Below are 19351 nucleotides of genomic sequence, written 5' to 3' on the forward strand. Positions count from 1 at the left end.
CTGCCTCTGAGGAGGAGTGTAAATTTGAGTAAAGAAGTAGGCACAGCCTGGCAAGGTGAATTTCAGCAGAGGGTTGCAATTAGCGAGCCTTTGTTGGGCAGTGTCCCAGTAGCTAGGGAATGAGTGTTCTCTCATCCTGGAGGGATCATCTGGGTGGCACACTGCAACATGCACTACACCAGTCCTGTTCTTTAAGTGTTAGATAATCAACCAACAGCAGCCTCCTCATTCCTCCACTTCACTCAGTTTGCCAGCTTTTTTAAAACCACAGCTTTGATCATCAGCAAAGAAGATCAGCCTTGTTTTTTTGTTTTGTTTTGTTTTTTTTGTTTTTGACAGGCAGAGTGGACAGTGAGAGAGAGAGACAGAGAGAAAGGTCTTCCTTTTGCCGTTGGTTCACCCTCCAATGGCCTCTGCAGCGGGCGCACTGTGGCCGGCGCACCACGCTGATCCAAAGGCAGGAGCCAGGTGCTTCTCCTGGTCTCCCATGTGTGGGTGCAGTGCCCAAGCACTTGGACCATCCTCCACTGCATTCCAGGGCCACAGCAGAGAGCTGTCCTGGAAGAGGGGCAACTGGGACAGAATCCGGCGCCCCGACCGGGGCTAGAACCCAGTGTGCCGGTGCTGCAGACTGAGGATTAGCCTAGTGAGCCGCAGCGCCGGCCAAGCCTTGTTTTTCTAGGAAACTTATAACCATCTGGCCTTAATTCAATTGTATCTCACCTATTCATTCTTTAATTCATTTAGCAGTTTGCAGAAGTTTGTGTCTTTTCAGAATTCATTGAAGTGGAATTCACATAGCATACAATAAACATTGGGGGTGAACACTCAGTGACATTTTGCACATCCACAATACTCTACAACTACCACACTTCTCTTGTCCCAAAACCTTTTCCTCACCTGAATGTAAAACCTCTTACCCATTAACCATATTCCTTCCATCCTCTCAGCCTTTGGCAGCCACCAATCTGCATTCTGACTCTGTAGCTGTACCCCATGGCTATTTCATGTAAATAGAATCATTCATGTTTACTTATATATATGGCTTCTTTGGTTTAGATTAATTTTTATAGGTTCATGTGTCAATCCTTATTTGTTTTTTTTGTATTGTCAAATAATGTTCCACTGATGTATATAAAGGTTGAATATCCCTTACCCAAAGTGCTTGGGGCCAAAAGCAGTTCAGATTTCAGATCTTCTTAAATTTTAGATATTTTCGTAGGCTTTCTAGTTGACCAGTGCTAACTTTAGAATTTCAGATTTTGGATTTTTGAGTTATACATGCTCAACTTGGATCACAATTTGTTTATCCATCTATCCGTTTTTGGATAGTTGCACTGTTTCCATCTCTAGGCTGTTGCAAATAATGTTGCTTTGGACATCGGTGTACAAATGCCAGCTTGAATACCTGTTTTCAAGTGTCTTGAGTATTCACCTAGAAGAATTAAAAGGTCATGTGGTAATTTTATACTCAGTCTTTTTAAAAACTGCTGCACTGTTTTCTGCAGTGATTAAACCATTTTTATACCTACTAGCAGTACTGAAAGGTTATAATTTCACCTTTAAAAAAAAAAGATGAAGAATACCATCATTCTAGACATGAGGTGCTACCTCCTTCTGGTTTTGGTTTATATTTCTATTATGATTGATGACTGAGCAGCTCTTCGGTGTGTAAAAGAAAGTATTAGTCAATTCTTTGAGCCATTTTAACTTTTTTTGATGATGAGTTTTAAGAGTCTCCCACATGGGTGGCAAGGTCCACTTGGGTCATCTTCCACTGCTTTTCCCAAGTCATTAACATGGAGCTGGATTGAAAGTGGAGCAGTCGCGACTTCAACCAGCACCCATATGTGATGCTGGCATCGCAAGTGGCAGCTTAACCTGCCATGCCACAATGCTAGCCCCATAAGAATTCTTTAATCTGGATCCTGTATCTTTTTTAGATTATATAATTTAGAAATAATCTCTTTATTATGTATATAATGGGTATTGATGTACATGTTTTTAATTTTGATGAAGTCTAATTGGTATTTATTTTGTTGCCCTTGCTTTTAGTGTGATTTCTGAGACTCCATAAAGATTGATCCCTATGGCTTATTTGAAAAGTTTTATAACTGTAGCTCTTACATTTTAAGTAAATGTAAGACTTTTTGTTGGTTTGTTGTTGTGTTTTACAGAGGGTTTTTTTTTAAATGATATGAGGTAAAAGTTCCACTTCATTCTTTTTTTGTTTTGTTTTGTTTTTGACAGGCAGAGTGGACAGTGAGAGAGAGAGAGACAGAGAGAAAGGTCTTCCTTTGCCATTGGTTCACCCTCCAATGGCCGCCACAGCCGGTGCACTGCAGCCGGCGCACCACGCTGATCCAAAGGCAGGAGCCAGGTGCTTCTCCTGGTCTCCCATGTGGGTGCAGGGCCCAAGCACTTGGGCCATCCTCCACTGCACTCCCGGGCCACAGCAGAGAGCTGGCCTGGAAGAGGGGCAACCGGGACAGAATCCGGCGCCCCGACCGGGACTAGAACCCGGTGTGCCAGCTCCACAAGGCGGAGGATTAGCCTATTGAGCCGTGGCGCCAGCCCTCCACTTCATTCTTGTACGTGGGGATATCCAGTTATCCTAGCATCCTTTATTGAAGAGACTACTCTCCATGTGCATGGTCTTGTCGGCCATGTCAGACAGTTACAAACTCTTGAATGTCCAAGCTATGATATTGTAGGTCATTTACACTAAATAAATAGAGTAACTTTTAATAGGTTCCTATCCTTAAAAGAGTTAACATTCAATCAGTGAAACAGACTGGTTAACCATTACAGTGTGGAAAGTGCTGTGATAGCAGAATTTCATGCTTAGTTTTAGTTTTTCAGTGTTTCTTTTCTTTCATTTGAATTAATTCTTGAAAATAATTGAATCAGGCCAGCACCACGGCTCACTAGGAATCCTCTGCCTGCGGCGCCGGCACACCGGGTTCTAGTCCTGGTCGGGGCGCTGGATTCTGTCCTGGTTGCCCCTCTTCCAGGCCAGCTCTCTGCTGTGGCCAGGGAGTGCAGTGGAGGATGGCCCAAGTGCTTGGGCACTGCACCCCATGGGAGACCAGGAGAAGCACCTGGCTCCTGCCTTCGGATCAGCGTGGTGCGCAGGCCGCAGTGGCCATTGGAGGGTGAACCAACGGCAAAGGAAGACCTTTCTCTCTGTCTCTCTCTCTCTCACTGTCCACTCTGCCTGTCAAAAAAAAGAAGAAGAAAGAGAGAGAGAGAAGGAGGGAGGGAGGGAGGAAGGAAAGAAGGGAAAGGGAGGGAGGGAGGGAGGGAGGGAAGGAAGGAAGGAAGGAAGGAAGGAAGGAAGGAAGGAAGGAAGGAAATCTTCAAAAAAAATTTTAAGTTTTTTTTTTTTCAAGAATTATTTTATTTCTTTGAAAGACAGAGTAACAGAGAGAGGTAGAACCAGAGAGAGAGGTCTTCCATTTTGCTGGTTCACTCCCCAAATGACCTCAATGGCCAGAGCTGAACTGATCCAAAGCTAGGAGTCAGAAGTTTCCTCCAGATCTCCCACAGGGGTACAGCGGCCCAAGGACTTAGGCCATCTTCCACTGCCTTTCCAGGCCACAGCAGGGAGCTGGATCAGAAGAGGAGCAGCCAGGACTTGAACCAGCGCCCATATAGGATGCAGGCGCTGCTAGCTGGGGCTTTACTCCACTGCACCACAGTGCTGGTTCCAAAAAATTTAGTTTTTTGAAAATGTTCATCATTACCTGAAATACTTACCAGTAATATCACAAAAGGGAAGTTGGGACTGTATATCAGAAAATTTATAGTTTTATGCAACTATTGACTTATTTAAATTTCCATTTTATTCTAAGGCCAGGTCTTTGATACTTTGTGCCACTGATTTAATCCACCACATCATGAGAAAAAATGTTAATATGGACGAGTACTTCTTTTACATCAGTGCTTTTAGTTGCTGTTTGTTCTTATTTGATTTCCTGTTGTCTTTTCCATTTTAAGGTGGTTTTAACACATCATATATTTTAGCACTCCCTAGGAAAACACATCAAATGTTACATATTTCTCACATTGGTCATTTTTATGGAATTTGAGCTATTAGACTATAATTATGGTGTCTCTCTGGATTGCAAACCTTCCTCTGTATTCACAGATTTTAACACTTCTTCCTGTTACTCTCTCCTCACCCGATCTCTTAATTCTTTAAAATTGACTTTCTTGAAATCCAATACTTATGTATCACAGAAACAGATGATCCAATTTGCTTTTTTGGCAGACAGCATATAAAGCTCTGCCCATTTCAAGTTTAACAAAAAAGGTTAGTAGTCTCTAGACTATGCTGATCAAAAAGGATGTAGAAGGACTGAGTTTTATCTAGGCTTTTTCATGAGGTAACTTGAGCCAATTCTCTGATTTCAACTTTATCATTTTGTTACAGAAGGGAATAATAAGGGCATATTTATAAGGAATATTAAATTAATAGTTTGAAGGAAAATTTGAGGTATTGCTTCTAATAAAAATATATTTTCATAAAATAAAACTAAGAATATTGATGGTAGACTTGAAGATCTGTTATCAGCAAAAGCTTTGGTTTCTCAGTTGTGTTTTCCAATTTGATCTTCTACCATGTGTACAGTCCTTTTTTTGAAATTATTAGCATTTTGAATATCAAGTCATTTTGAATGATTACATAATTTGTGAAAGAAAATAATGCCCAAAGAAGAATTACAATAAGCCAAAAGGCATTCTGGTATCACCTTATTCTCCAGGTAGAATTCTGAAAATTGTGTTTCCATTGGATGGTCTTAGCCAGTCCCTGAACTTCATTTCCTTAGGTAATATGGAACCAATGCTGGTCTTTCCATCACCTACAACGTTGTTTTGAGGAAGCAATCAGTGTCAGACCTCAGAGCCATTTGACTCTAAAGGTAGTGATAATCCATGAACTCAGATGGTTCTTAGAACTTAATTTACAAGGTATGCTCAGAAACGTGAAACAATGGCTTTTGTTAAATGGAAGGTCACAAATATTAAAAATAGAAACTGAAAAATTCTTACAAAACTCATAAGGTTTTTGGTAGTAACAAAAGAGGTAAGAAACTATTTGCAAGAATAAAAAGAATTAAAAACAGGAAAAAAGGGAGGCTGACATTGTGGCGCAAGAGGCTAAGCTGCTGCCTGCAATGCCAGCATCCCATATTATAGTACCAGTTCAGGTCCTAGCTGCTCCACTTCAGATACAGCTCCCTGCTAATATGCTTGGGAAAGCAACAGAAAATGTCCCAAATGTTTGGGCACCTGCCACCCATGTGGGAGACTCAGATGGAGTTCTGGGCTCTTGATATTGACCTGGGCCAGCCCCAACCATTGTAGCCATTTGGGGTATGAAACAGCAGGTGGAAAATGTCCCTGTTGCTCTCTGTGTCTCCCTCTCTCTTTGTAATTTTATCTTTGAGTTAAATTTTTAAAAAAATCTTTTTTAAAAAATAATTTTATCTTTCATAAATCTTATGGAACTACATTTAAGAAACTATAGCATATACAAATAGGCACTCTCAAAATAATAGTGTAATTCTTTAACTTACCTACAACCTAAAGAAAACTATCCTTCAAAATGAAATGTCTAAGGGACAGCTTTGCGGCATAGCAGGTTAAGCCACTGCCTGTGAAACCAGCATCCCATATGGACAATGGTTCGAGTCCCAGCTGCTCCACTTTTGATCCAGTTCCCTGCTAATGCACTGGGGAAAGCAGTAAGGATGGCCTGAGTAGTTGGACCCCTGCACCCATGCGGGAGACCCTGAAAGAAGCTCTTGGCTTCAGCCTGGCCCAGCCCCAGCTATTGCAGCCATTTGGAGAGTGAACCAGCGGATGGGAGATAATCTCATTCTCTTTCTCAGCTTTGCCTTTCAAGTAAGTAAATCTTAAAAAAATGAAATAAAATGGTTAATTTATGCTTTATCTTTTAGCATACGGCGACATCAAGAAAGGAGAGCAATTCTTACCCCCATTTTGACAGATTTTTCTGTCCGGATAACTGGAGCACCTGCCATCACTTTCACCAAAATAATTTCTCCTGAAAATTTGCATACTGAGGTAAGAACATATTGTAGATTGCGTTTTATTCTAGATAATGGAACAACTTCTCTTTGTATATTAGAGATTTTCCAGTATCAGCCCACAGGATACCAAATCAGCTGATTAACCTTAAGAACTGCTGTCATTGCTAATATTTCTTGAGCACTTTCTAGTACTACTCAGCTGTTCCTTTCCATGTAATATTTCATTTAATCTTTAGAATAATGCTGTTAGCTACTATCCCCATTTTCAGGATGAGAGTGAGATCTAGAGGGGCTAACCAGATTGTAAATTTTTCAAAAAAAGTAAGTGGAAGGAAAAGGTATGAACCCTGCTAGACTGGCTTTGACCTCTGTGTTCCTAACTTCTACAGCATCTTTCTAATGGAAATGACAATAACAGTGAGACAGATAAATGGTCTTCCACAGATTACGTAGAGTTCTGCATGAATGACCTTATTTAGTCTTTACAAATGTAGAGTTCTACATGGATGACCCTATTTAGTCTTTGCACACACACATACACACACACACACACATACACACATGTGAGAGAGATTTTATTTATTTGTCTGTTTGTTTGTTTAATTATTGGTGAGACAGAGAGAGAGAACTCTCATCAGCGATTTATTCTTCAGGTGCCTGCCTGGACAGGGAGCTGAAGTCATTATCTGGGAACTCAATCCAGGTTTCCCAAATTGGTAGCAGGGACTCAACTACTTTAGCCATTACCATTGTCTCCTGTATTCCATATTAATAGGAAGCTGGAGTCAGGAGCCCAAGTCAGGAATGGAATCAAACCTAGGCACTCCGGCGCCATGGACATCTGGGGTGTCTAAACCACTAGACCAAACACCTGCCCCAAATCCGTATATTTTCTAACTGAAGAAAGTGAGGTCAAAACAGATTAAGTAATTTTTTTTTAATTTTTTTAAAAAAATTTATCAAGTAGAGTTATAGGCAGTAAGAGAGAGAGACAGAGAGAAAGGTCTTCCTTCTGTTGGTTCATCCCCAAAATGACCACTACGCCAGAACTGTGCCGATCTGAAGCCAGGAGCCAGGTGCTTCTTCCTGGTCTCCCATGTGGGTGCAGGGGCCCAAGTACTTGGGCCATCCTCCACTGCCTTCCTGGGCCACAGCAGAGAGCTGGACTGGAAGAGAAGCAACCGGGACTAGAACCCAGTGCCCATATGGGATGCCAGCACCACAGGCAGAGGATTAACCAAGTGAGCCATGGTGCTGGCCCCCAGATTAAGTAATTTGACCAATGTTAGTTAGTGAATCAAGATTTCAATCCTGATCACCATGATCTACCTTCATGTGTAGAATAGAAATGTAATAATAATGTGATTCATCATAGCTCAAAAGAAAATTTCTGCATGTAAATATATCCTAAATACATTATAAATGTTTCATAGAATTATAGGCAGTTATGAAAAGTTAGGAAAAATTTGGTATTAGATGGGTGTTTTTTGCAGTGGTGAAAACATTGTTTGGTATACTTGCATGTCATATCAGTGTGTCTGGGTTCAAGTCCTAGCTTCAATCCCAATTCCTGCTTCCTCCTAATGCACACTTTGGGTGGTAGCAAATGACAGTTCAAGTGATTAGGTCCCTGCCACACACGTGCAAGACCCAGATTGAGTTCAGCATTCAGGCTGGTTCATCGCTGGCTGTTCTGGGCATTTGAGAAGTGAACCAGTAGCTCTTTCTGTCACTCTGCCTTTGAAAATAAATTTTTAAAAAACTTAAAAAGCAATCATTTTGTAAAGATTTATTTATTGGGGGCCAATGCTGTGGCTCAGCAGATTAAAGCCCTGGCCTGAAGAACCGACATCCCATATGGGCGCCGGTTCTAGTCCCGGCTGCTCCTCTTCTGATTCAGCTCTCTGCTATGGCCTGGAAAGCAGTGGAGGATGGCCCAAGTCCTTGGGCCCCTGTACCCACATGGGAGGCCCGGAGGAAGCTCCTGGGTCCTGGCTTCGGATCGGCACAGCTCCAGTCGTTGTGGTCAGTTGGGGAGTGAACCAGTGGATGGAAGACCTCTCTCTCTCTTTCTTTGCCTCTCCTTATCTCTCTGTGTAACTCTTTAAAAAAAAAAATTATTTATTTATTTATTTGAAAGGCAGGGTGAGAGAGAGAGAGAGAAAGAGAAAGGTCTTCCATCCACTGGTTAACTCCCCAAATGCCTGCAATGGCTAGAGCTAGGCCGATCTGAAGCCAGGAGCCAGGAGTTTCTTCTGGGTCTCCCAAGTGGGTGCAGGGGCCCAAGCACTTGAGCCATCTTCCACTGCCTTTCCAGGCACATTAGCAGGTTGCTGGCTTGGAAGTGGAGCAGTTAGGACTTGAACTGGCACCCATATGGTATGCCTGCCCCAAAGGTGGAAGCTTAACCTGCTACGCCGCATCATCAGGCCCAAGGCAATTTTTGAAAAAAAATGAATGAATGGAGAAATATGTATGGATTAAATACAGATAATTCCCAATTTACAATGGTTGGACTTTACAAAAAAATTTTTTTTAAGGTTTATTTTCTTTATTTGAAAGGCAGAGTGACAGAGAGGGAAAGAGCTCTTTGAACTGCTGGTTCACTTACCAACTGCCTGCGACAGCCAGGCCTGGGCCAGGCTGAGGCCAGGAACCCAAAACTCCATCTAGGTTTCCCACGATGGCACCAGGGCCCCTTGTACTTAGGCCATCCTCGGCTGCTTTGCCAGGTGCATTAGCAAGGAACTGGACTGGAGGTAGAGCTGCTGGGACTAGAACTGGCACCCTGAAATGGATGCCAACATTTCACACAGAGCTTTAACCTGCTGTGCCACAACATCATCCCCAGATTTTATAATTTTTTGACTTTTTGTTGGTACAAAAGCAGTACCCTTTCAACAAAAACTGTACTTCAAATTTTGATCTTCTCGCTGGCTAGTGATGCGAGGAACAATATTCTTTCAAGATGCAGGGCAGCAGAGGAAGTCACAGTTCTCAGTAAACTATGGTGTCAGGAAGCGGAAAAAAATCCATTTTCATGGATTATGTTGCTAAGCTGTGATGTTCAGTGGATTTAATGTGTTACATAATTATCAGCTATGATAGATTTAGCAGGATGTAACTCCATTGTACATTCCTTCTCTGAATTTTTAAAAAACAATATTTTTGTATATATATGATGTTTATAAATGAAGAATTGGGTTAGGCCAGGCTTCTTTATATCCACAAAAGGTATATAAAGATTAAGTAAATCTACTTTCACCTTACAGTTACTCAGAAATAACACAGTTGGTTTAGAATATGTGAAAGCCCCGAAATATTCTTTTTTTCATACTAATACTGTTGTGAAAATATAAATTCACACATTGGAATCACGTTTTAGAATTTCTTCTATTTCCTATGTACATTTGGGTGATAAAAATGAAATATGCATACATTGGTGCTGGCACAATTGGAGATATATATAGAGAGATTATATATAGATATATATATAAATGAAATTAGATCCATACCTCTCACCATATACAAAATTAAACTCAAAATGAATCAAAGCCCTAATTTAAGACCTGAGACTATGAAGTTGCTGGGAGAAAATACAGTGAAAACACTCCAGGACATTGGTGGGGTGTTGACTCCTTGGATAAGACCTGCAGCAAAAGTAAAACTAACCAGATGGGATTATAGCAAACTCAGAGCTTCTGCTCAGCAAAGGAATTGATCAATACAGTGAACAGAGACATCCAACAGAATGGGAAAAATGTGAACTACCTATCCAACAAACGACTAATATCTACAATGTATCAGCAACTCAGAAAATTCAACAACAAAAGACAACCAGTCCAGTTAAGAAACTGGCAAAGGAACTCAATTGACAGTTCTCAAAAGAAGTACAAAAGGCCAAAAATTATATGAAAAAATGCTCAACATCACTGGCATTAGGGAAATGCAAATCAAAACCACAATCAGATAATACCTCAACCCCATCAGAATGGCTATTAACCAAAACTCAGAGAGGAATGCTGGCTAGGATGTAGAGAAAGGGAAATACTTACACACTGTTGATGGGGATGTAAATCAGTACAGCCATTATGAAAAACTGTATGGCAATTTCTTAAAAAACTAGAAATAGACTTACCTTGTGATCCAGCAATCCTCACTACTGGGTATGCACCCAAAAGACATGAAAACAGTATATAAAAGAGATACTTGCACCACCATGTTTATAATAGCGCTGCTCACAATAACCAAAATAGGGAATCAACCAACATGTCCATCATTAGATGAATGGATAAAGAAAATGTGGAATATACATGAGGGATTATTATTCAGCTGTAAAAAAAAAATGATGACATTCTACCATTTACATCAAAATGAATGCAACCGGAGTACATCGTATTGAATGAAATAAGCCGGACACAGATAAGACTACATGTTCTCCCTTATATTAAATTAAAATGGAAAAGAAATAAACGTGTATTATCAGTATTGCTGCACATATATTTTTATCAAACTGTTTTTATGTTGTTGTCAAACCAGCGATTAAGAATGTTATACTTATATAGTTTTAGTGACCTGTGATTATTTTAAAATTTACTTCATATGGGTGAAGTGATGGTCATCTTTCCATTTGATTATTGTTTATAACCCTTGCATATTACCATTTAACTAGGATCTTTTTACCCTTTGCCTGTTGATCTCTATTTAGTGGAGCACTATGCCCTGGACTATAATGTTAATTAGAAATATGTTCCCTCAAAAACTAAAAGGGAAAGAAAGGAGAGAATCAGAGAAAAAAGAATGAGAGTAAGGAAAGGGAGGGAGAGAGGGAAGGGTGTGGTAGAAGGGAATATTGTTATATTCCATGAACTACATTGAATCTGTTCTCTTTGAATTAATATTACATTCGGATGAAAAATAAATTTCAGTGAAAGAAAGGAAATACAATCACTTTGAAGTATTATAACTTTTTTCCCTAAAAATACCCTTTATTTGGGTCCCCAAATGCTTGTCAACTTAAAATTCAAAAGCAAGACTAATAACATGCATTGTTAACAGAAATACTATCCCCATCTTAATTAAATTATCTTCTAGCTGGAAGGCATTACTAGAATTCCCTATTCCCAGGTGAAAGAAGCATGAAGCTTAAGATCAGAAAATCTAGTTTTGGTGAACTCTGAGCTTCATACGAAGGACTGTCATCTTCAGCATTCACTTAAGTCTTTGTTCATATCTTGCTGTATGCATTCCTTAGTTGCCTCATATACCTAGTTGCCTTCCAGATTGTTTTAAGGATCAAATTGAACAAAAGAGATAAAAATTATTAAGAGGAATAAAACTGGAAATTTTTCATGGTTTTATGGAATTATCTGCTGATTCTATCAGTTGCTTTCATGCTATTTAGCCTATTAATACAGGATTAGTCGTTTGCTAGTTTTCACAGGATGTGTATACTAATAGAACTATTTTTAGTACAGATTTCATCCCCTTGAGAATTGCTACAGTGACTTAAAAAAAAAGAAAGTATTCTGAATTGGTGTGCTTTGTTTTCTTTTTATCATTACTTGAGGAATAAAATAAGAATTTCAACTACAGTGAGTGAATACAGGAAACTTGTTGAAGGAAAGGCTATCTAACCAAAAAAGAGAATTTCAGTCATGCTCTTTTGATAGCTTCATTAACAGCTGCTCTAAGCTGTCTAGTCTGTATTTGGACTAGCCATAGTCTCCCTAGATTCATTACTTTAGATGACACTAATAATGGGAAGGCCTGTTGAAAGTTTCCAGATATTTGAACATTGTCCATGTATACTTCATGACAAGAGGCAGGATTTCTGCTTCTTAAGTAAAGCTTCTGGATTATCTTTTCTCTTGTTTTCCTTCTCTGAATGGTATTTTTCCCCAATGATAAATGTTCACGTGACTCAGTTATGCAGTACAGCACCAGTTTTGTAGTGGACATCTACCTAATCCTGCCAAGATCTTAGTAGGATGAAGAAAAAGTGAAATTAATTCATTTAGTTATCTTTGGCCTCAGTACTCTATTTTTTTAGAAATCATTTGAAGTGTATCCTTTGGAGAATATGCATACCATAGCATTTGTGATTGTGATTGCCTGCCCTCGGTTGTCTCTGCATCTCTCTGCTCCAGCAGATGATAACCTTCTCAAAGGCTTGTTACCCTTCAAGTCCACCCTTACTCTTTGTGATATCTCTAAAACTCTACTGAGGTGCCTGGTACTTAGCAGATGCTCAATTAATATTTGTTGATTTGAATTAAGGAAAAGGTTTTGCCAGAGAATTACATCATTGCTTGCATATTGAAACAAAAATAGTTTTTGAGGTAAGAAAAAGCCAAATGGATATGGAAAGGTGAATGATTCTTGTTAATCAGTTGCCCTGTGACTAGTACAAGGCCTGGAACATATCAGGGCCTTATAAATATATATTGAATTAATCCAATAAATTTTGTCTGGTTGCTGTGCTATTATTAACATTCTGAGAGTTCATCAAAGTGACAATCATATAATTAAGAATTACAGAGTACCATCTGAAGGCTGTCATTTTTTTTTTATCTATATTCAAAGTTTTTTTTTCTCCCGCTTCAGGAGATTTTAGTGTGTGGCCATTCCTTGGAAGTGAATATAACCACAAATCTGGACTTCTTCCTAAATGTGGCTCAAGTTCAACTCTTACATCAGTTAATAGTAGCAAATATGACTGGGCTGGAACCATCAAACAAGACCACAGAGGTAACTGTTACCTGATTTTGATTAGGTTTTGTACAGTTGTGCCAACTTTACATTCACAGTAAGAAAACTATAATTAGAATAAATGCTTGTTGCTCATTATTCTGTGTTTAACTTTATTCAAAATAAGGTTGTAAGTCATTTTAGATTGATGTTCTTTATTTTTGAAACTTGCTTAGTCTCTGTTCCTCTTATTTGTCATTTGGTTTTGCAAAATTGCTGTGGCCTGACCTCAGCAAAATCTGTTAAAAACATTATTTTATTACCCTGCTGAAATTTCTAAAATACAGTGCAAGAAGCCTGGTGGAACTTTTATTTACTCAGATGCATTGCAGGAATAGGTCTCTTTTGAAAGTGAACTTCATAAAAATACGATGGGAATATCTTCAAGAAGCAGCTTGTAAAACATTTGTTTCCCATGGTCATTGGAAAATGGACACAATCCTAAAAGTTGAATGCCTGCCTAGAGTTTTAATTTTGATCCCGTGTTCACCAGAAGCTTGTCTTGTAACCACAAAGTCTCTCAGCATGAAACAAAGAAGGCCATTTATTAGGTGCTCTCCACATACATTTTTTTGTTTTTTGCATTTTGTTTTCACACTTTCTCTCATCATATCTGTACTTAAAATCACTCTTTTGTAAAAACGTGGATGAAAAAGCTATGTATGGAAAGTGTAACTTTTATTTTTGCCATAAATTATGCACAAGGGAAGTGATAGGTATTCAGTGAAAGCCAATTGATGCCAGGCAGTGTGACCAGGCCTTTTTATGGGACATTAACTCACGTGTATTCAAGCGGGTTATAATTACCCTGTGAGGTAGAGGTGAGCATTACACCTGTGTTGTAGGTGAGGCTCTTGCGCAGGTGGACTGCCAGAAATCATCGTATACACGTAACAAAAGGTGATCCATCTTAAATTTGAATTGGGAGTGTTTGAGTCAGTGCTCTTTTCTATTATGTTTGCTACCTCATTCTGTCTTCTTTATTTTTAAAAAATTTATTTAATTATGATAAAGCTTGTAACTTTATAAGGAAGTAGCTCTAGCTTGATCATCTTTTACTATATGTGATTTCTATTTATTCTGTGTCTTTATTAAAAGGGACATAAAACTGGATTCCTAAAAATAATCGCTTTTTAAATATGCATTTAGATAATCCATAAAAATCTAATTATATGACATGAAAGACAAACATTGAAAAATATTTCTCCATGCATTGTCAATGGAGTTCATAAAGTATCCTAGATTGGAAAAGAATTATTCCTCTATTATTTGTGCTGATTTTACAAATCTAATAACAGAAATCTCACAGATTACTAATCTGTTTTAATTTAAAAAATGGAAAAATTTTGAGTTATTGGGAAAGTAGAGGAAAAGATATATATTTGTTAAAAATGTGTATACTGACATTGTTAATGACTTCTATTTCATAAGAATGATGGGTTAAAAATAAGAGTCCCATTCATTAGGGACTTTGTGAATTGTAGACCACTGTCATGACTGTCCTAACCTCATGATTTGACACTATATTGATGCAGTAGTTATAGATATGTAAAAAACACATAGTTTAATAAGAAGATATCATGTATATGTAGTGTATTACCTTTTAATATTTTCAGACAACCTTGGCTAAGGTTTCACTTGAAAGATTAATTTTAAAAAATCCTTCAAGAATGTGATAAGCTAATTCTTATTAGTGGAAAAATCTATACTATAGTCAATTAGAAGAAAAAATGAACTTTTCTTTGGAAATAGAAGTGAAAACAATAGTGCAATCTAAGGATTATTGCTAGAGACAGTATTTAATATCAATTTTAATTAAGTGGATAGCTAAGATGTAATGAAACTGTTAACTTTACAGCTTCAGGGACCCATTTCTGGATAATAAAAGGACCAGCTGATGGTTTAGGCAAATGGCATCCCATATTGAGCAAAAATTTTTTCATGTTTTTACTCTGAAAAATGTGCTGTAGATGGGATGAGGATACTGGACCAAGAGGCTTCTATTTGTGTTCTTTGATTTTCACTGTTCCCTCTCAGCATTATTACTCCATGATTTTATACTCCTAGAATATCCACCTTTTATAGATTTAATTTATTTATTTGAAAAGCAGAGTGATGCAGAGAGAAGGAGAGACAGAAAAAGATCTTCATTCATTGTTTTACTCTTTACTCTCCAAATGGCTTCAATGGCCTGGGCTGAGCCAGGCAAAAGCCAGGAACCTTGAAATTCATCAGGGTCTCCTACATTGTGTGATAGAGGTCCAAGTACTTGGACCATCATCCACTGCTTTCCTGGGAGCATTAACAGCAAGCTGGATTGAAAGCAGAGTAGCTGAAACTCAAACCAGCACTCCAGTACATGATGAAGAGGTCGCAGGGGGCAACTTAACCTATAATTATTTTTTAAACAATGAACATACTTTTCAAATGAGCCACATAGAACAGTGAGAAGGTTAAGATTGTCCTGGGTTGGGCCAGCACCATAGCACAGTAGGTTAATCCTCCACCTGCAGCACCGGCATCCCATGTGTGTACCGGTTCTAGTCCTGGTTGCTCCTCTTCCAGTCCAGCTCTCTGCCGTGGCCTGGGAAGGCAGTAGAAGTTGGCCAAAGTGCTTGGGCCCTGCATGGGAGACCAGGAAGAAGCTCCTGGCTTCAGATCAGAGCAGTTCTGGCCGTTGCGGCCATTTGAGGAGTGAACCAACGGAAGGAAGATCTTTCTTTGTTTCTCTCTCTCTCACTGTCTGTAGCTCTACCTGTCAAATAAATAAATAAAGAAAATCTTAAAAAAAAAACGATTGTCCTGGGTTATGTTTGACTATAGTAATTATTGCTAGTCCTGAATAGCAAGTAATTATCATATTAAGCCTCCTTCCAGAGGTAGTATATGTAAAGAGTAACACATGCTCATTTTCAGATCAGTTTTAAAGTAAATAAACTTATGTAGCAAAATATAAACCATGTTTTTCAGAGCAAAAAATAGAACCACATTATTGAAGATTTGATGTGGGAGTACTTTGATCCACACACTACATGTCCTGAAGGAGAATCAACACAGCTTACAATATTAATTGAGCATCTCTTCCTATGCCTTCTCTCCTTCCTCCTCCTCCTCCTCCACTTAACCACTTTGTTTTGGGCACTTCCTTTTCTTTCTCTTTAATTCCCAGTACAGACTCATTTGTTAACCTGTCCCATACATGCATGGTGCCTGTTTGTACACTCTTTTTGATAGCTAAGGATTATGTTTTTAAGGCAGATCTCACTTGTGAAACAATTCACTTTATCACATCATAAAATATACCATATGATGCCATGTTTCTTCAGTATTTAGGAAGTAACAGATATTTCTGCCCAAAGTGACATTTCTCTTTCCCCAGGCGCAGACTTTTTACTATAATTTATTGTATTTGGCTTCTCTACAACTATTTAAAGAATAAATTACATAAACTGCTGCATTCAGCTCCGAGGTAAGATAAGGTTACATTTTTAAAAATGTTATAGTCTAACTGGTAGGAGAGGTCGAAATGCCCTTCTCCTGCTACCTGTCCTCTTCAGTCAGCCCCTGGCCTCTGAAGGCTACTGTCTGCCCTCATCCCTCTTTAGTCACCTCCCATCTACTCTTCTGGATTTGATATTTCTTCCTACTTCATGTTTGGTTAAATGTTTTCTCTGAAACTGAATTCGCTCTTTTCAGTAATTATGCCTTTCTCATTTGTTTTTCCCTAATTTCCAATGCTGTCTTTTTATGTTGTTGTGACCCACAAAAGTACTTGCATATAAGGAGGAAAGCTGTAGGAAAGTAGGTTGTGACTAGTTCATTATTGTCCCTTTTGAGTAAAACTGTTGTGAACTAGCTGTTCAGAGTAACTGAGGACTCATTTTTTTTCCTTTTTTTAACTTTTATTTAATAAATATAAATTTTCAAAGTGCAGCTTTTGAATTATAGTGGCTTTTTCCCCCCATAACCTCCCTCCCACCCGCAACCAACCCATCTCCCGCTCCCTCTCGCATCCGATTCACATCAAGATTCATTTTTAAAAATCTTTATATACAGAAGATCAATTTAGTATAAACTAAGTAAAGATTTCAGTAATTTGCACCCACACAGAAATACAAAGTATAAAGTACTATTTGAATACTAGTTATACTGTTAATTCACATAGTACAACACGTTAAGGACTGAGATCCTACATGGGGAATAAGTGCACAGTGACTCCTGTTGTTGATTTAACAATTGACATTCTTATTTATGACGTCAGTAGTCACCCAAGGCTCTTGTCATGAGTTGCCAAGGCTATGGAAGCCTCTAGAATTCACAAACTCTGATCTTATTTAGACAAGGCCATAGTCAAAATAGAAGTTATCTCCTCCCTTCAGAGAAGGGTACCTCCTTCTTTGATGGCCCATTCTTTCTGCTGGGATCTCACTCACAGAGATCTTTCATTTAGGTCATTTTTTGCCAGAGTGTGTTGGCTTTCCATGCCTGAAATACTCTCATGGGCTTTTTAGCTGGATCCAAATGCCTTAAGGGCTGATTCTGAGGCCAGAGTGCTGTTTAGGGCATTTGCCATATTATGAGTCTGCTATGTATCCCACTTCCCATGTTGGATCATTGTCTCCTTTTTAATTATATCAGTTAGTATTAGCAGACACTAGTCTTGTTTATGTGATCCTTTCATCTCTTAATCCTTTTTTTTTAACTTTTATTTAATGAATATAAATTTCCAAAGTACAGCTTATGGATTACAATGGCTTCCCCCTCATAACGTCCCTCCAACCCACAAACCTCCCCTTATCCACTCCCTCTCCCCTTCCATTCACATCAAGATTCATTTTCGATTCTCTTTATATACAGAAGATCAGTTTAGCATACATTAAGTAAAGATTTCAACAGTTTGCTCCCACACACAAACATAAAGTGAAAAATACTGTTTGAGTACTAGTTATAGCATTAAATCTCAATGTACAGCACACTAAGGACAAAGATCCTACATGAGGAGTAAGTGCACAGTGACTCCTTTTGTTGACTTAACAAATTGACACTCTTGTTTATGGCATCAGTAATCACCCTAGGCTCTTGTCATGAGCTGCCAAGGCTATGGAAGCCCCCTGAGTTCACTGACTCTGATCATATTTAGACAAGGCCATGGTCAAAGTGGAAGTTCTCTCCTCCCTTCAGAGAAAGGTACCTCCTTCTTTGATGACCCATTCTTTCCACTGGGATCTCACTCGCGGAGATCTTTCATTTAGGTTTTTTTTTCCCCAGAGTGTCTTGGCTTTCCATGCCTGAAATACTCTCATGGGCATTTCAGCCGGATCCGCATGCCTTAAGGGCTGATTATGAGGCCAGAGTGCTGTTAGGACATTCGCCATTCTATGGGTCTGCTGTGTATCTCACTTCCCATGTTGGATCATTCTCTCCCTTTTTGATTCTATCAGCTAGTATTTGCAGACACTATTCTTGTTTATGTGATCCCTTTGGTTCTTAGTCCTATCATTATGATCAATTGTGAACAGAAATTGATCACTGGGACTAGTGAGATGGCATTGGTACATGCCACCTCGATGGGATTGAATTGGAATCCCCTGGTATGTTTCTAACTCTACTGTTTGAGGTAAGTCAGCTTGAGCATGTCCCGAATTGCACATCTCTTCCCCCTCTTATTCCCACTCATATTTAACAGCAAACACTTTTCAGTTAAGTTTCAGCACTTAAGAAGAATTGTGTATTGATTACAGTATTCAACCAAAAGTATTAAGTAGAACAAACAAAAAAAATACTAAGAGGGATAACATATTAAGCTGCTCATCAACAGTCAGGGTGAGGGCTGATCAAGTCACCATTTCTCATAGTGTTCATTTCACTTTAACAGGTTTCCTTTTTGGTGCTCAGTTAGGTGTCACCTATCAAGGAGAACAAGTGGTATTTGTCCAATTGGGATTGGCTTATTTCACTCAACATAATGTTTTCCAAATTCCTAACAGGGATCACTTTTCAGTTAAAATTTAAACACCTAAGAATAATTGTGTGTTAATTACAGAGTTCAACCAATGGTACTAGAACAAAAAAAAATACTAAAATGGATAAAGTATTACACTGTACATCAACCGTGAGGACAAGAGCTGATCAAGTCATGTCGTCTCTTAATCCTAACATTGTGATCAATTATGAACTGAAACTAGTGACTAGTGAGGTGGCATTGGTACATGCCACCTTGATGAGATTGAATTGGAATCCCCTGGCACGTTTCTAACTCTCCCCTTAGGGGTAGGTCTGATTGAGCATGTGCTGAACTGTACACTTCCTCCCTCTCTTATTCCCACTCTTATATTTAACAGGGATCACTTTTCAGTCAAATTTAAATACCTAAAAATAATTGTGTGTTAATTAAAGAGTTCAATCAATGGCTTACATACAGAAATCTACCAACAACAGATGCTGGTGAGGATGTGGGGAAAAAGGGACACTAACCCACTGTTGGTGGGAATGCAAACTGGTAAAACCACTAAGGAAAACAGTTTGGAGATTCCTCAGAAGCC

At 38.9% G+C, this 19351-nt stretch overlaps 1 protein-coding gene across 21 annotated transcripts in view; it reads left to right on the plus strand.

The window, feature by feature from the left end:
* The window catches only part of VPS13B (vacuolar protein sorting 13 homolog B), a 779033-nt gene that overhangs the window by 478782 nt on the left and 280900 nt on the right, over positions 1-19351 (plus strand). For all 21 annotated transcript variants that reach the window (XM_089336373.1, XM_089336374.1, XM_051844658.3 and 18 more), the window contains 2 exons: positions 5967-6093; positions 12666-12809. In XM_089336373.1, coding sequence (XP_089192499.1) covers positions 5967-6093; positions 12666-12809 — 271 coding nt within the window. The remainder of the gene's footprint in view (positions 1-5966; positions 6094-12665; positions 12810-19351) is intronic.

The sequence above is a fragment of the Oryctolagus cuniculus genome, chromosome 6 (assembly GCF_051225735.1).
Source record: "Oryctolagus cuniculus isolate XC-2025 breed Fujian yellow rabbit chromosome 6, ASM5122573v1, whole genome shotgun sequence".
Lineage (NCBI taxonomy): Eukaryota > Metazoa > Chordata > Mammalia > Lagomorpha > Leporidae > Oryctolagus > Oryctolagus cuniculus.